Source organism: Diceros bicornis, chromosome 3, assembly GCF_020826845.1.
Source record: "Diceros bicornis minor isolate mBicDic1 chromosome 3, mDicBic1.mat.cur, whole genome shotgun sequence".
Taxonomy (NCBI): Eukaryota; Metazoa; Chordata; class Mammalia; order Perissodactyla; family Rhinocerotidae; genus Diceros; species Diceros bicornis.
The window spans coordinates 56,283,033-56,301,617 of NC_080742.1; the positions used below are offsets into that span (position 1 = coordinate 56,283,033).

At 43.0% G+C, this 18,585-nt stretch overlaps 1 protein-coding gene across 4 annotated transcripts in view; it reads right to left on the bottom strand.

Annotated features, from left to right (window-relative positions):
* Positions 1 to 18,585, bottom strand: part of PDE1C (phosphodiesterase 1C) — a 515,800-nt gene that overhangs the window by 382,718 nt on the left and 114,497 nt on the right. For all 4 annotated transcript variants that reach the window (XM_058527845.1, XM_058527815.1, XM_058527825.1 and 1 more), the window contains exon 3: positions 10,244 to 10,415. In XM_058527845.1, coding sequence (XP_058383828.1) covers positions 10,244 to 10,415 — 172 coding nt within the window. The remainder of the gene's footprint in view (positions 1 to 10,243; positions 10,416 to 18,585) is intronic.

Below are 18,585 nucleotides of genomic sequence, written 5' to 3' on the forward strand. Positions count from 1 at the left end.
CAGGGTCTGGAGGTAATTCATCCTAGCAAATTCACTTCTGGCTGCACTTAACAGTAATCAATAAATGGGGAGCAGCTAGGTTCCAGTTATGGGCCTGTCTATTCAATAGCCATGAACTACTACTACATTTAGAAGTAATAAAAAAAATGGTCTCTGTTCCAATCCATGAGGAAAAACATATTTTCACAAGTTTCTTCCCCAGATTCCCCCTGCACTTCCTCCAGGCACCAAGGTGTTCAGACCCCATGCTGCTCTCCAGATCTATTATTCCATCTCTGCCTCAGGCCAGGAAACCTTAGTTTTGGTGCTCTGCGTGAAAGGGACAGAAGCATGGAAAAATAATTCCTAATTCTGTAACTTAATGAAAAAATATGCAGTCTTCTCCTACTTCCCCAAACATTTCCAAGAGCACTACAGATCTCTGCCTGTGGAATAAAACTGAACCTTCTTCCCATGGTAAACAAGGCACTACCATATTTGGTCCTGACTTTACCTTTCCAATGCCGCCTCCCTTTCACGTGCCTTAGATGCAAATCCAACAGTTCTTTCAACACATGCCATGTCTTCCTGTCTCTCGACCCTGACCCACACTGTTCCTTTTGCTTCCCTTTTATGTCCACCATGATCTAAGGTGGCTTGTTTCATGGTTACACCAAGCGTCATTCAACATATTCATTAATCTATGTGAGGGCCAGGGAGGCAGGGCATGCACTGGTCCAGTTCATCCCATGTGGCTCCAGCGCCTGGCACAGGATGTGACTACAGCATGCGCACTTCAATGGGAAGAGAGTATAGGTTATTAGAAAGATTCTAATAAAAAGGAAACTGCTCGGGGCCGGCCCAGTGGCGTTGTGGTTAAGTTCGCGCGCTCCGCTTCAGTGGCCCAGGGTTCTGAGGTTCAGATTCCGGGCACGGACCCATGCACCGCTCATCAAGCCATGCTATGGCAGGCATCTCACATATAAAGTAGAGGAAGATGGGCACAGATGTTAGCCCAGGGCCAATCTTCCTCAGCAAAAAGAGGAGGATTGGCAACAGATGTGAGCTCAGGGCTAATCTTCCTCACCAAAAAAAAAAAAAAAAAAGGAAACCACTCCTTTCCTCTAGCAAGGGCAGAACCCTTGCCCTAATGCTGTAAGTGCGAACAAAAATTTCCACAGAGTAAAACACAGGGCCATGTTATCATGAAGTTAATAATGTAACCCGCACCCCCTACAAGCCCACTGCAGAGGACAGGAACCAATCACCAATCAACGGATATCCAGATTTGCATTATTACATAGCACAGTGTTAAAGGGTTTTGCTTTATTTTTATTTAGGGTACCTTAATTTTACCGCAAAAAAACAAATGTAGTAAAGTTCATTACCGAACAAAACATTCATCACCGAAAGTTTATAAGGGATAATATATGGTGCTTTTGAGATATTTCCCAATGTAGGGTCCCAGATCAGGAGGCCAATCTGTCTCTTCAGCTCATCTACCATTAAGACTCAGCCCAAGGCCTGGTACTGGGGAGGAGGAGGATATAACGGAGAAGCAGAAAGCCAGAGGTCCAGCTTTTCTGACTCAGGGGATTATAGGGAGAAGGGAAACCAGGGCAGAAGAGGCAGGGATGAGACTTCCTCTTCTCTCGAGAGAGAGACTTGCCCACAAACCAATGGTTCACATCCAAGTAAACTCAGTAGCCAGCAAAGTTAGATAGAGGCAGGCTGAGTTTTAGCTTTCCCAAATTATCTCTTAGGTTCTCTGTGGTTTGGACAGGTCCCAGAGGTTCCCACAAGCTCCTGGGGCCAAACCTCAGAAATTACTTGGGACTGTGATGGGAGACTTGCCCAGTGACGCTGACACGGGGACAAAGTAGCCAAGGGCTAAAGTCTGGACCTCCTAATCCAGAACCACATGAGAATCATGACCAGACCTCAATGGGATCCAAAGCACTGCCAGGGGAGGGGGTGGCGGGGAGGTCTTCCTTCATTTGGAGAGCACTTCAGGGATTCCCCGCACACTTCAGGGCTCGTGTGGCCTAGGACAGAAGTTCCTGTTACTATTCAGGAAGCATGGGGAGGGATCACACTTCACACTGGCAGGGAGATTTTGATGGAGGCTCCAGGAGTATCCCAGCCCTTCCTCCCCCGCCTGACAGTACAGAAGCTTCCCATTCCTCCCTATGGGGTTATTCTAGGATGAATTACTTACACTTTGTCAAATGTGCTGCTAGGAGTTATTCTGACTTAGGCATATACTGAGGGGTTGAGGACACCTCAGATGAGCTCCAATCCTGTGGGTGGAAACCTGGATTCCCCAATAGCCTGGTGAGAATATGTCTGGTTTGAAGAAGGATGCACTCTCTAAGGGAATTTAGCCCTGGAGACAGGCCCACTGGCTGGGAACTGGAATGTACAGTGTTTGAACCATCTGTACAGTGTTCTTTTGAGCATTTCCTTGGACAACAGAAACAGTCGTATATTGGCTACAATTTTAAATGTTCCCCTCTTATGTTGTAGTTGCTTTAGTTAATCCCAGTGCTTCAGCAAAATCTCCTGAGGGCAATAAAATACAAGATACTAAAGAAAATTGTGGCCTGCTCCATGTTTAACCCCACGACTAGACCCCAGGGAGAAGACACAACATCAAACATAAAATATAAAATCAAATACACAGAGACTGGCCCAGGATTTCTAGGCCAGTAGCCTTGGAGCTGTGCCCACAGCACAGAGCTGGTGGTGGTGGGCCAGCAGAGGATCACAGGTTGGTGAGAGACTGTGTTAGCCTGGGTCCTCTGAGAAGCAGATGCTGAGACAGGATTAGACATGCAAGAAATTTATCAGAGGGAATATCTGTAAGAGAAAATAGGAAAGGAGCCCAGAAGGAAGGAAGGTTGGGTGGAAGTGTCTTAGACCATAGTGCAGTTCTAAAGAGAGTTCAGCAAGGCCATCAAGGAGTTTTCAAGCCAACATCACCATCAGAGGAGTCCCACGTCTCTCAGGAACAGCCAGCCTTAGTATCCCTGACACTCTTAGTCACTTGCTTAGAGTACCCTTGGGAAACACAGCCTCAGCCATCACAGGGACAAATTTCCTCACACAGAAGCTGGGGCCATGGGTCAAGTATGCTCCCTCTGGTCGGTGATGTGAGAGCATTCACAGAGCAGCATTCACATGGCAGCTACAGAGACAAACCACTTCTCCCAAAATACTGTGGAAGGACCAGGAAGAATGCAAGAGGAACGGTGTCTGCATGATATATGCTTTGTCAACACTTACTTACAAAGGGAAGCCTAAATATTTCCCTTACAGGAAACCAACATTGCAATAGAAACTCCTCTGACCTTTAAAAAAAACTCAGAAATCATTCTTTTATTTTTCCCCTTGGCAAACTTGAGGAAGACTCTACTGATCTGGATTAGTGAGGACAAGAGGGGAAAAATGTCAACTCCAGGGAGGCAGGACTGGATCAGGGAAGTAGATGTCCCCAAAGTTCCCAGTGGGTGACCGACATATGGTGATAGAGAAAGATGTGTGACAACCAGACTTCCCATGAGCTAATTGAGAATTTTAACCCATGACTCATCCTGGGGTGGGGTCCGAAGCTGCAGGGGACACCACCCCACGCCACGCCATATCATCAGCCAGATTGCACATTTCCTAAAAGTAATCAAGTCAGAAACTGGCTTCTTGGCTGCAGCCCCTAGTGGAAAAATGACTGCCAAAAGCCAAAATGAGGATGAGTTCAACGATTTAACTCTGCATGGAAAACGCAGTCCATTAAATGGGATCTGACAAGGCCTTAATCTCATCTATAGCTGAGTGTGTTAGCTCAATGCAGTTCTGCTTTCTGCAACATATTCTTAGTAAGCTATGTATAGAATCAGGAACACTTCTGCCAAAGCCCAAATAAGTCCATTCTATGTGGGAAGAGAAGCTCATCAAGCCCCCAGTGATTCTCTAGGGAGCTAGCATGCTATTCTTCCAAATGCAGAATTATCAAAACCTAACAACTCAACCTACGTTGCGAGTCACACAATTCAAGGCAAATAACCAAGACAGCCGATGCACTGGAAGGCTCCAGAATTTTCTCTCCTACCCAAGGGGGTCAGGCCAGTGGCCAGTCTTGCTCACAAAGTACCCACGGGGCTCATATTTCCAGCCTGGGGTTCACTGCACAAGCCAGTCACAGACGAAGGGGTCAAGGTGTAGAGGATCAATCCACTCCTAAACAGGGTTCTGAAAACCGAGAGAGAAGGGACTAGGGGCTGTCACATTCATTAGCCCACTTAAACCTAGCAACAGCCCCCACGGCCTGTATTGTTATTTCACTGTTTCCATTTATAAAATGAGAAAACTGAGAATCAAACCACGACTCAAATCACACAGTGTAGAAGTAGTGTAGCCCATACGTCATTACTCTGAGTGTGGTCCTCGAACCAACACATCACTGGGAACTTGTAAGAAAGGCAGATTAACAGGCTGCAACTCAGACCTATTGAATCTGGATCTGCATTTAATAGGACCCCCCAAGGAATTCATTAGACATAAAGTTTGAGAAGCACTGTCTTAAAAGTCTTCTATCCAAAAGGGGTGAATGAATTAAAAACGTAAATTTGGACTAGAAAAAGGATTTAGTGCAACAGAACAGAGTCACTCACATAGGGGAAGCATCAAACTATATATCCAAAGTGCATATCCAAATTGGTAGAACCAGTCACGCTCTTATTTCACCAACGACAAACCCAGCGGTGTGAAAGCCAAGGTCATGTGGCAGCAGTAGAACATGGTGGAGAGTGCATGGCTTTGGAGCCAGGCGAACCAGGTTGAAATTTCCAGCTCTGCCACCCGCTGGGTGACTCTGGGTAAGTTGCTTGATCTCTCTGAGCCTCAGTTTCCTGACCTGTACAACTGGCATAACAATACTCACATTGCCAGGGTTCGGGGAGACTAAATGAGCAAATGAATGTACAGTGCTTGGACATAGCAGATGCTCAAGAAGCATTGGTTTCCTCGATTTTCAGTGCAATCTAGGCTGGGCCTCACCTTTGCAAAGGTGCACAGTAGAGGCTGGGGAAAGAAAGCACCCGGCTCTTTCCTGTTCTCTTAGGTCCTCTAGTGGCAGGTACTGAGATTCCTGTCACCAACCAGACTGGCTGGACTTGTCTGTCTTCCTTAAGCTCCAGGTTCAGTTTACTCTCTCACTTCTTTTACGGAAAACCTCGGCAGAACATAGGTTCAAAGAGACAGGTCATGAGAAACTAGGAAAACAGGCATCTAGGGGGCAGTTCCCAGGAGTGTCTACTTTCCAGACACTGAAGCCTTTTTATTTGTTACGGTTCCCACTTTCTTCTTTTCAAAAGTCTCAGGTTTTGAAAGCAGACTTTTCATGCCAGAGGCTTAGTGAGCTTTCAGAGCCCACAGTCTCTGCACCTGGAGCCACAAAACCCAAGTCTGATCCTATTTACTCTGCATGTATACGCTCAAAGGCATGTAAGTTTTCCAGTGAGTGCTGAGCAGGAATACGAAATTAGTACTTACTGAGCACATTCTGGGTGCTAGACACTCTGCTTGTCTCTTTGATGCATATCATCTCCTCCAATTCCTCCCAACGACCTTGGGAAGTGGGCATCCTTATCCCTATCTTGAAGATGAAGAAATTGAGGCCAGATTAGATAAGTGGCCTGCTCAAATTAACACAGCAAAATATTTTAGAGTTCAAACGGATAGTAAATATCAGCTAGTCCAGTGGTTCTCCAAGGGTGGTGCCTGGACCAGCAGCATCCGCACCACCTGAGGCTTGTTCAAAAGGCACATTCTAGGACCCCACCCAGACCTGGAGGTGAGCCCAGCAGTCTGTTGTAACAAGCCCTCCAGGCAATAATGACACACACTCAAGTTTGAGAACACTGTTCTAGGCTAACCCTCAGATGTGACAGTTAAGGAAACAGGTTCAAAGAGATGAAGCAACTTGCCAGTGGTAATTGAATCCAGACTAAAGCCCAGTGCAGCCGCTTTCAGAAGTTGAATTTTCCTACCTGGGTATCTTAGAATGTCCCTTTGAAGAGGAGTAAAGACTCAAGTCCACAGTACAACAGAGCACAGAACTGTGTTACTTTCCAGTGATATCAGCTGGGAGCTGAACATGGACAGGAATGAGGAGACCCTTCCCTTCAAGCACTGGTATCTTTCTCCCGAGACTCTGCTGAACTGTCCGCTCCATGATGTGGAACATTGGCCCCATCACCACAGCCCAGAGAAGAGAAAGACGAGATGGGAGCTTATCAGGGAACATATTAAGAGTTGAGAGGGTGTTTGCACACACCTCGACTATCAACTTACAAGCCCTGGGGAAAAGAGTGATGCCTCTCATTTTCCAAAATCTTTATGTCTGAATCTGTGCGTCAAATTGTCACTTTCTCCTACACCCTCTGGCATTATTGCTAACTGACGTGAATAGACAGTGTTGGCCACCAGTGGCAGTCTGGTTGGAAGAAGAGTTGTCTTGAAGCTGCATTTGCATCACAAGCATGCTTTTTATGTGAGTTTATAGATGATATACTTATTTGGGGTGGGATTCCAGGGGCTGATAAAGATTAAGTAGGACCAAAAGTCTACCCAAGCTACCCCTTGCTTCTGCCATTGGTGACCACCAATCTACAAGCAATTGTCCTTATTGTGTTTGAATTCAATCAGAACTATAGGTTCTACATTTCAGGGCCAGTTTCTTTTTTGGTTATTTTTTTGTTTTTTTGGTGAGGAAGATCAGCCCTGAGCTAACATCTGATGCCAATCCTCCTCTTTTTGCTGAGGAAGATTGGCTCCGGGCTAACATCCGTGCCCATCTTCCTCTACTTTATATGGGACGCCGCCACAGCATGGCTTGACAAGTGGTGCATCAGTGCCCGCCCAGGATCCGAACCGGCGAACCCCGGGGCCAGCGAAGCGGTAGGCGGGGCCGGCGAAGCAATAGGCGCTCACTTAACTGCTGCGCCACTGGGCCAGACCCTCAGGGCCAGTTTCTTCATCTCAAAAATGGACATCATCTTTGGGTTGTTAGGATCATGCCTAGCAATTTAAGAATAACTACTATTGTTATTGTCGTAACAGGGAGCCTGTGGGAGACTGAAACATACAAACTTTAGAAACTTTTTTGTAAAACACCTAGCATTTGTAAATTTATAAACACTTCCTACCTTTGGGATAGAGAATAGAATTTACCTTTAAGGCAGACTGTTCCTTTCATTCTAGAAAGAACTACCTGAATGAAAACATTATGCATATATAAAACAAGTTACACTCTTGTCCTGGAAGTGGCGTCTTCATAACTGTCTCCACATACTTGCAAACAGCTAGAAAAGATTTCTGTGGAAACTGAAACGAACCATCCTTTTGAGGATCAACGCTGTTAGAACATGTCTGAGAAACTGTAGTAACTGGGGCCAGATGTCAGGAAAGGACAACAGAAGCCAGAGGGAGGAGAGGTCACAAGAAAGAGGAGATCTGGACTGGTGATGTAGACTTATAACTTCACTGAGGTCAGAAAGTCCACCTTCAACATGAGACCCCAATTCCTTGTCAGGTGGCAGGAGACAGAGCAGAATAAGGGTTGACTCTTAAACTACTGTCAGTAAGCCTGGGGGTCCTTGGGAACAGTTAGGGAGAAGAAGCCCATGAAAAGACTGGACTTCCTGATAATTTGGCACATTGGCCTCATTGTCATTGCAATTTGCAAATTCCTATTTAATAATAAAAGCTGATGACCATATTTCATGGCCCAGATTCCAAATGCCCTCAAAATGTGAATAAGAAAGAGAAGGGAGTAACCAAAGCTTTCACTTACCCTGTGTTGCTCAGTGGTAACGATCCTACAGAGGAGCTGTGAGGACAAGCCATGCCAATAAATGAGAACCATGTGCTCCTCCTCAGCAAACAAGAGCCTCCAGAACTGAGAAGGGCAGGATGCTAACAATCCCATGCCCAGATCCCTTACTGTGTATGTGTGGCGGGGGGTATAAATGTTTTCACATACACATACACACAGGCCATGGCGGCTGAGAGGTTCTAAATTTCAGGGTCAGAAAAAAGAACTCAACACCTCAACCTCAGCAGAGGGAAGACTATATTGCTTGGTAAAAGGAGTTATCTTAGGATCTGAAAGCACTGATCATTGACGTACCTCTGAAGTTTTAAAATGTAGGAGTATAACACACCATTCTTCCTAGATTTCTCAGAGTCACTAACATTGGGAGTCAGCAATTCTCAGATTTTTTCACTCCTTGAGTGAAATGGGGAGAGAACACATGAGCGATATATTCCTATCAGCATTGTTTAAAATCCAGCTACGACTCACTCCTTTCATTGCAATTCAAAAGGCAGAATAGAAAGCAAGCCGCATTATTACAAGGGTAACCTTGATTCTGCTCTAATTTATTTCTTGATAAGTAAACTGTTCCCACATTTTAGTACTTTGCTTATAACAATTTATATACAACAAATCTCACAACTGATGTGACAACCACAACTGCATTAGAGAATATTAACCCTCTAGCATTGCCATGGAAATCAACTATCTTCTTTGGAAGAAGGATGGTTCCAGAATAGCACACAGTTCTATTAGGGAGACCAATAAATGATTAACCAATGCCAATGGATTTCTAGCTTCAATTGCTGAAGGGTTGGCACATTTACACCTGCTGTGTTTTTCCTATTGCACCAAGTGTTACAAGGAACCAGAAATAAGTCCTGACCTTGACAAACTTATGATTTAACCTCCTTCTGGAATCAAGATATGGACACATAATACAACTTAAAACTAGCAGATCAAATGAAGTTATGGCCATTAATACATTTTCTCTATTAAAGAGCACTAAGGGAATGCAAAGAGAAGGGATGATGGTAATGGAGTTGGGCTAGCAAATCAGATGTTCTTTTTATGAGAGTAACTCTTTAATTGTTCATTGAAGAAGATGATGAACCTGGTCTGGGGTGGAAGGAGTAGCTACAAGAAGACTGTGTGTGAAGGGGCCAACTCCACCAGAGATGCTCCAAGATGAGAACACTCAAACCAAGAAAGCCATTCGCCCTCCCCTTTTCCACTGCATTCACCTGCAGAGAATCTCAAGTTCATAGAATGTACCTCTCTCTACTTGAGCGGGTTTTATTTTATTTAAAACCTCACAATGCAGTAACCAAATACTTACTAGGAAAAAGAAAAGCATTTGCCACTGCATCAGTCACATTATATAAAGGAATCCAAACCCCTATTCATCACTCCTTTTCAGAACATATCCATAATTCAATCTACATTAAGAACCTTCACACAATGAAATGGCTTTTACTGAGCGATTACCCACATCACCTGGATGCAAAAGATAGCACATTTTTCAAATATACTTCATGGACTCCAAGAGTTGTCTGAATTGTTTATAGGCAGAGAAAAGGGAGGTTTATATGTTCCACTAGCCATGTGGAGAGTATGAAAGCCTCATATAATGGAAAGAAAAGTGAAAGAAGTAAAATGAGGGTAACAGGTAAATCTTAATTTTTGATACCAGTACTACTGTGTTTTTCAAAAGTGAGTTAGAAAGACCCAATTTGGGAAAAAAAAATCACTTTTATACACCACATCCACACCCAGATTGATTTTCGTTTAATACGGGCGAGAAGGTAAGGGACCGAGTCATGAGGAAAGAGGAGTATAATACAGAAAGAAAACACAACAGGCCTTTGCAGGAAGACTCGAGACTAAACGATGAACAAGAGCAGAGTAAACAGCCACCTGGGAAACCACACAAGAAGATCCTCGCTTCATTTCAGGAGGCAGCAGCTCTCATATCTCTTACAACTAGAAACCTTCCCCCAGCAAGAGACTCTAAAGGCACCAGGCTGAATTAATTCCCACCACATGCTTTTTCTCTGTGTACTTATCTCCATGCGTCATCCTCCGTTGAAGCAAAAGACTCATTAATCCAATTCAAATTGCCAACATCAGTAAATCCTTCTTTGCCTTAGCATTTAAATGCCAATACCAATTAAATACCAACAGCAACTTAACTACTAATATGATCTTCACTACATTCAGGAAATCCAGCCAGAAGTCCAGCTAGCATTAATTCGAACACTCCTCATCAATTCTAATTTACTCAGTGCAAAGAAATGGGGCAATTTGCTGGTGACGCTGACGATGCATCCAACTGGATTGAAATAACTCCACAAGCAAATAAGAAGGAAGCAACTGAGTTGCAATCCACCAAACCTGAAGGATGTCTTCACCAAGGCTTCTGGGCTATCGAGCGGAGGCAATTCATCAGCTAGGATTTCCTCGGGTGGTCGGGGGTCATGGACAATCGTTGGCCGTGGCTTCTCCTTGACATTCCCTGTGAGCCCGTCGATGAAGGAGTTCCACAGGCAGTTCTGCGACTTAGACCCTGAGGCATGAGGGGAAAAAGGTGTGCAGGTGCATTATCAATCAACTTCATGTCCTGCCTTGCTCAACTCAGGATTTTTAAAAACAGAGCAGGGAAATTTATATATTTCTCATGATCTCCACCAGCATCAGAGGGCTCCAAAAGATACTGGTCAGGCAACTTACGAAGTAACCAGGAATTTTTTAATTTATACACAAAAAATTGGCTAACATGGAATATTTTGAATCATAACTAAGTGTTAGGGATATAGATCCTGTCTTATTTCAGTAGTGACCAACCCCAACTCCTGACAGAGCCACAGGTACCTACATAGGAATTTGTTCAGCAATTGGAAGTACACAAATGGCTACCATTTTAGAGAACTGTAAGGATGTTGAGACACAAGTCTCCCCTATGAACTCAGCTTGCCTGAGCCCCAAGTTTCAAGACTCCATTCTACGGAGACATCTACCCCAAACAGGGCCCCAACTCTAAGAACTAGAACTCACCATAGATGGATTCACTATTCTGGAAGCTCAAGATCTAAAGAAAACTGCACTGCATGTTTACTGATATCCTATGCTACAAACACCTCAAATATATGAGCTGAACATTAAAGACAGACATTAAGTGAATATGGTGCCACAAAATAGGGCCTGGTCAGCCAGGCAATCAAGGTCAATATCAACTGTGATAAGTTACATTGATATTATGTACCCTTGATATGATGTGATAAAAATGGCACCTTACCTCTGTGGTCTTCCTCCCCAAAACACATAACTCCAGTGTATTAAGCATGTTTCTAGCTTCTGTAAACTTGATGCTTTAACATCTGCCCTACAGGCATATCCCAGACAAGCCTTGTTCTGGACAACCCCATAATACTCCTGAGTCACTTGCCTTGGCCTCCTGCCTGCCTCATCTTCCACCTCCTCCCTCCATTCAACGCTTCAGAAAGATCCCTCCTCCCAGGGGCAAGCTTTTCAAATACAAACCAACCAATCCAGAGTCTACATCCCCAACACCTCCCTTACTGCGCTTTCGCACTCCAGGCCATTATCCACCTGGCCAATCACCCTAGGACAAGTCACCAGACATCTAGAGAGCCCCTATGCTCCAGAGCCCACTGAAATCATTCAAACTAGCCAATCCTAAGCCTGCTTACCCCGCCTCACCCATTTCTTCCCGCAGAAACCTCAATAAACCACAGTTCTCCCCCTCCCTCTGCTTCAAAACTGACCCCAGTGCTTCTCAGCATGGCCTCCATGGTGTGACATGTACCCCCTCTTTTGGGATCTGTGAATATTAACAAACTGTCTTTTCAATGACAGTCATCCTTGATCTGTTGGTCTTACCATACCTGAATAATAATTTGTTGTTACTGCCGTCAAGTCGATTCTGACTCCTAGCAACCCTGTGTACAGCAGAGAGGAACCATGCCTGGTCTTTTTGTGCCATCCTCTCATCTTTCAGGACTATATCAGACAATGCTCTGCTGCTATTATTCATAGGGTTCTCATGGCCAATTTTTTCGGAAGTGGGTGTCCAGCTCCTTCTTTTTAGTCTGTCTTAGTCTAGAAGCTCCACTGAAATCTGTCCACCATGGGTGACTCTGCTGGTATTTGAAATACCAGTGGCACAGCTTTCAGCATCACAGCAACACACAGCTGCCACAGTATGACAACTGACAGACAGATGGTGTGGTTCCCTGACCAGAAACAAACCTGGGCCGTGGTAGTGAGAGAGCCTAATCTTAACCACTAGACCACGAGGGCTGGGTAATGATAATAAAACCTATTAAAACACCCAGTCTAGTCATGGGAAACACATCAGACAGATCTCAACTGAAGGACATTCTACAAAATACCTGACCAGTACTCTTCAAATCTGTCAAGGTCATCAAAAAATAAGGAAAATCTGAGAAACTGTCACAGCCAAGAGAAGCCTTGAAGGCAGGATGACTAAATGTAATGTGGTATCCTCATGGGACCCTGAAACTTAGAAAGGACATTAGGCAAAAACTGAGGAAATCTGAATAAAGCATGTACTTTAGTTAATAATAATGTATCAGTATCAGTTCATTCATTGTGACAAATGTACCATACTAATAGAAGAGGTTAATTATAGGGGAAACTGGGCAGGGTGTACGTGGGAACTCTTTGTACTACCTTTACTAATTTTCTGTAAATCTAAAACTGTTCTAAAATACAAAGTTATAAAAAATACAAATAAATAAAATACTAAAAATAAACAGTTATTATAAAAGAAGTCTATCAGCAAATTTTTTTTAAAGTAGAGCCTGAGGACCTTGTTACCGTTACCCCATTACCACTAGCTTGTGCTGGTTACACTCTTCCCAGAGGAAAGAAACCTTTTCTCTTTCCACAAAGGCACCGTCCAGTCACCAAGCTATGCACCCACGGAGCTGGGTCCCTCCAGAAGGGGTTGGCTTTTTCTACCCTATCCATGCAGAAGGAGTACCTTTTTCTAATTCACACAAAAGCTCTTTATGGGGCATGAGGAGGTGTGCATGGAGGGGTAAGGAGCAGTGCCAGCTAATGTACACGCATGTAATAGGCGTGTAGAGACTAGATTTGTATGCACATGAGGATGCCTCCCCAAGACCCTGATCAGACACCCGCAGCCCACCACAGAAGAAATCACCCTGGTTTGTTGTGCCTCAAGGACGGCTCTGCCGAGAGGATCCCTGAACCTTCTCCAAGGACACCCATGGGTCAAACAACTCTTTTAATGACCATGGCCGTGACTGATCCCCTTAGGGTGTCCCACATCCAAACTGCTTTTGTGTCAATCAAGAGAAAATTAAAGCACATTAGTGGCTGGAGACAGACCCCTCCAACTTCTGAAATGCAAGACAGCTCTTTTAAAGTCCTAAACATATATCTTAATAAGATTTGGTCCTATTAATGAAGGTCTGGTTCTATATTAACAAAGGTCTGTTCTATGTTAACTGAGGTCTGGTTCTAGGAGGAAGAACAACAGCAGCAGCCTGCTTTCTTAAATTTGATCTAAGCAAAGACCTTATAATAAACTCCCTGCCCATTTCCGTTCATTCTTTCATTTATTCATTCAATATATACATATTGAACTCCCTCAATACGCCAGGTTCCATTCCAGGCCCTAGAAACAGAAAGATGAACAAGGATGTTTACCTTGAGAACCAGTCAACCCATAGGTAATCACAATAAATGGACAATGCACCATAACTAAGGCGCAAACAAAGGGCTACAGGAGGCAGAGGAGGGCTCACCCTCCTCTGCCTCAAGGCCCTGGAGAAAGCTACCCCGAGGACATGATGCCTGACATGAGTTTAAAGCAGGAACAGATCTTCAGCAGGTCAGGAAGACAGAGAAGAATGTTCAGTGCAAACAGCACGTGCAAAGGCTCAGAGGCAGAACAAAGCAGCTTGTTAAGGCTGGAGCAAAGTGAGAGGGGGCAGTGAGCAGAGAAAAGGCCAACGGTTGGTTGGCCAGTTGTAAATTCTCTTGAATAAAATGGTAATTGTTTTAGAATTTCCTCTGCAGACAAAAAAGGACTAAAGATTTTTAAGAAATGTTGTGATGACATGACCATATCTGTGTTTCAGAAAGGAAAATGGGGGTGCTGTAGACCAGTGAACCTGTGAGGAATAGCAGGGCTACATGAAGGGGTCCATGAATCCATTTTACCTGTAGACAAAATAATGAAGCCTTACACATATATATGACTAATTTTTAAGTATATATGGATGTGATTAATAAACTACAAATTCGTATAAAAGTTCTAATGAATTTATAATAGTTTTTTCACCATTTTCTCAGTCAGTGAATCAGAAGGATCACAGGACCCAAGCTACATCTTCCTTAGGGGACCCAAATGGACATGTGATAACACATCCAGAAGTTGTACTAACAGCTACAAAGACACACTGGCAAGTTTAAAGGAAGACTGTGCTATAAGCTATAAATAGGATTCACTCGACATTCATTCCCAACTCCCTTTTCACTTGCCTTCCTCTTCTAAAGAGGCTAGAAAACAATATATTCAATTTCCCAGCCTCCCTTACTGTGCTATGGCTAAACATGTTATAATTCTGGCTGATGAAACATAGGTGGAAATTCCTGGGGCTAGAGTCTCTTTTTAAATAAAAAAGTAAAGTCTTAATAGGAGGAAAACATTTTTGTCCCCTTAAACTTTGCCTTTCTCTTTTTTCTCCTTTGCCCTTCTTTCTTCTTCCCACTGGAAGGTGGACATGGTGTTAGAGCTACAGCAGCCATCTTGTGACCATGAGGTGGCAACCATTGTGACAAAAGCCTACATCTTGCATGTGGAAAAGTAGAAAGAACCTGGGTCCCTGACAGCACAGTTGAATAGCTTCCCTGGTCTCCCCCATCTCCAGATTTCTTGATGTAAGACATATAAATACCTACTTATGACATTCTTAGATCTTCAATTGTTTGCAGCCAAATGCATTCCTAAATGTTACATGTATGCTCATCACATAACATAAAAGTGTTCCCCATATCCAAACAGTACCATCTATAAAGCATTAGGAACTGATATTTTAATAAATCTTCCAATTACCTTCTGAAAGGCATAATTACTTTGCATACTTTACTCATGTTAACATTGTTAATTTGTTAAAGGTAAACAGTTGAAACACATCAGAATTTTTATAACCTATTTTGGCATTTCTTCACTTTTTTTAATATTCTGGGAAACTCAAAAAATGGAAATGGTCTGCGTTTCTCTTTACCTTTGAAAGCCCAGAGAATAATTACTCTCATGGGATGGTCCGTGATTTTGTTTTGTTTTTTAACTTAAAAAGGGGGAAGGGGATCTTTGTTCAAGAAAATGTTGGGAACCAGCGGCACAGAGGATGTTCTAGTTGGGAGATGTGTGTGAGCCTAGAACTGGGGCAATCAGCTAGAAGGGAAATCAGCCATGAGAAAATGAGGCGTCTGGAAAAGCCTGGTGATAATGAAGACATAAAAGGGTGATTTTAGGAGATAAGCAAGCAGAATCACATAGGACTTGGTAACCGGGTGTAGAGGATAAAGAAGAGAGTGGTGTCAAGACGGAGTGAGCTTTCTGTTCAGGCGGCCAGGTAGACAGTGACGCCATTAAAAAATACTGGGAGCAGAGCAGCTTATGGGCCCATAGTTGAACCATGCTCTGAAAAGTTGCATTTCAAGATAGAGAATACAGACAAAGATCCTCTCCATATTCATGAAGAGGAAGCATGCAGATGATGAATACGTGATTCACATGAGAATACTGTATTTCAGTAAACATTTCTATAATGACTGAGATTAGAAAAATTTTCACAGCACGATAAAGTGAAAAGAAATTTTTTTTCAACAAAACATTTTTGGTTCTCATCGAACCCAAACAATAATAAGTAAACTAAAATAGTAATAAATGTTTTAAAGAAGGGCAATATCAAAGCTCCAGCCCTGTCCTAGACTGTTGTGGCTGTTATCTGACTTGATCAAAGCTGTCATTCAGTAGAACTTGGGCTCCATCCACAAGGATCTAATTATAACAGCTCATTAGTGCAGTCTCACCTATAACCTGGCTCTAAGGCATAAACCCCAGGGAGATCCAAGAAGCTGGCATAACATGGAGCATTTTGAGAAGAATTTTGCTTATTTCTGTTTTAATCTCTTTCAGAAGGTAAATTATTGACAACAGTCTGCTTTAGGTGAACAAAACACAAAATGGAAAGACTTAAAAATATTGGATATGCCCAAGGGATGAGTCCACCGATACACGCCAACCATCAACAGAAGAGGACTAAGGTTTGTGCCCCCAGTGCTCTAGCACAGTGCTGAGCACTTCAAAGCCCCACGCTGGATGCTTCAAGACATACAGAAAGCTTCACTACACATCCCTGCCCTCAAGAAGCTTTGATGAGGCAGAAAAACGCAAGGCAGCTACTGACTGGTTCAGATTAGTACCAGTCTGATTTTTCCAAAGACATTTTTCCAGTCTTTGGAAAAAATGAGCTGGTTTTCCCCTACCCCTCATCCCCATCCTCTCCAAAAATGTTGTCAAAATAATGGTTCAAGACTTTGAAATGGGCAAAAAAGTTTATTGTATATCTTGTCTAGTTCACCCAGCTCAGTTATCTCCATTTTTCATTACCTTGGAGCTATTTTACAGTTCTGTAAATTGGAGAAAACTAAGAGTAACGCAAATAATTCTTGTAAGTTGTGTCCCATGGAATGCAATTAATTGTCGCCCTGTAGGTACTGATGAGTTTTGCCAGTGTTATATCTATTAAGCAAATTCACTTCAGCATTCCTGATGGACTTGTATATTTGTCTGCTCTTCAGATTCTCCTTCAAACCACTTGTAACATCTTACAGGTTTCTTCATCAATTGACACATATTCACTCTGTATTTGTATGAAGTTTTTAAAATTATCCCTTAGCAATACCAAACTTCTCGAGCTGTCCACAACCAACATTTGCTGCACCCTTTTGAAAAGTTCCATAATTAGCCTCACCACATCTAGTGGCCAGTTGAATTAACTATGGTACATTCATATAACAGGCTACTAATATCCCAAAGAGAAAGATCTCTGGAAACTGATAAGGAGTGATTTCCAATATGTATTGTAAGTGGGGAAAAAGTAACATGCATGAGTTATATATTATGCTATCTAGTATCTGATAGTATATTAAGACATCTCTTGAGTAAGAAACAAGGGGAAATGCATTTGCTTATTTTTGCAAAAAAAAAGACAAACAAGAAGAATAGACTAGAAACCATGAAAATGGTTACCTATGGGGGATAGGTAGGTAAAACAGGGAGAATAGGCTAGAGATGAGAGAAAGACTTCACATTTGTAGATAGTTTTTACTTTTGAACTATGTTAATGTTTTAATAACCAAAAATAAAATAAAATCAATAAGGAATAAAGAAATCCTAAAATTGACTACAAACAGAAACAAACAAACCTAACTGGATATCAAATTGGTAACATAACCATAATGGAAAATAAGACAATTTAAATATCTTTTAGATACACTACTCCAATTGTACATCCTTAGATCAATTTTGAGCATGTACACACAAGCACACACACTGCAAAGAAATCTTGAACTTCCCTCAGTAGGTTTCTAGTCAGTAGTAATCAAATCTATGTCAAGTATATTGTGGGATAGACCAAATGAGCAACTATAATGAGGGTGTTGGGATCCAGAGCTCTCAATTCAGGAGAAGGAACAGACAAATAGGCCATGGAAGAACGCAAAGAAGAACACTGTGGTGCTGGATTTGAATTAGAACTATCAGTATGAACTCACGATTATATTCAACAGGCCCTAACGAGATGTTTGCTGAATACATTAATCAGTAAATAATGGACTATTTTTCAAAAAATAAATCTTTAAGGCAAAAGGTGAGCCAGAATAGGTTCCACAATTTTAAGTAAAAAATACACCAGAGGAAATATAATAAGAGTGAAGCAAAGAATACCATCATGTCCAGAGAAATGGGGCCTTTCTTACCCGATCTTGAATTGCTTCTAAAATAGGGTCTTGGCCTAGTTTCTTTCTAGAAAGCAGACCTTGAGACAAGGGCTTGCGACAAGAGGTTTATTTTGGAAGTGATTTCAGGAAGCAAGAGTGGAGGACAGAGAGAGTGAATCAGGGAACAACAAGGGAAAGCCAACACACAGGTGCAATATTGAGCTGTCACGAGTGTGGGTGTATTAACAATGTTTCTAGCTTCTAGTAAACTTGATGCTATAACATTTGCCTTACAGGCATATGCCAGACATGCCTTGTTCTGGACAACCCGATAATATGCCTGACTCATGTTATCTTAGCCTCCTGCCTCCCTCATCTTCCACCTCCTCCCCTCCTCCAACTCTTCAGGAAGAGTCCTCCTTCCAGGGGCACGCTTTTCAAATACAAACCAACCGATCCAGAGTCTACATCTCCAACCACATCCTTTACTGGGCTCTCACACCCTGGGCTGCTATCCATCTGCCCAAATCACCGTAAGGCCAGATACCAGACAACTAGGGACAGTCCCTATGCTCCAGAGCCCACTGAAATTATTCAAACGAGCTAATCCTAGACCCGCTTACCCAGCCTCACCTACTCCTTCCTGTGGAAACCACAATACGGCCCTTGCTCACAGTGCCCCCTCTCCCTCTGCCTCAGGACCAACCCCAGTG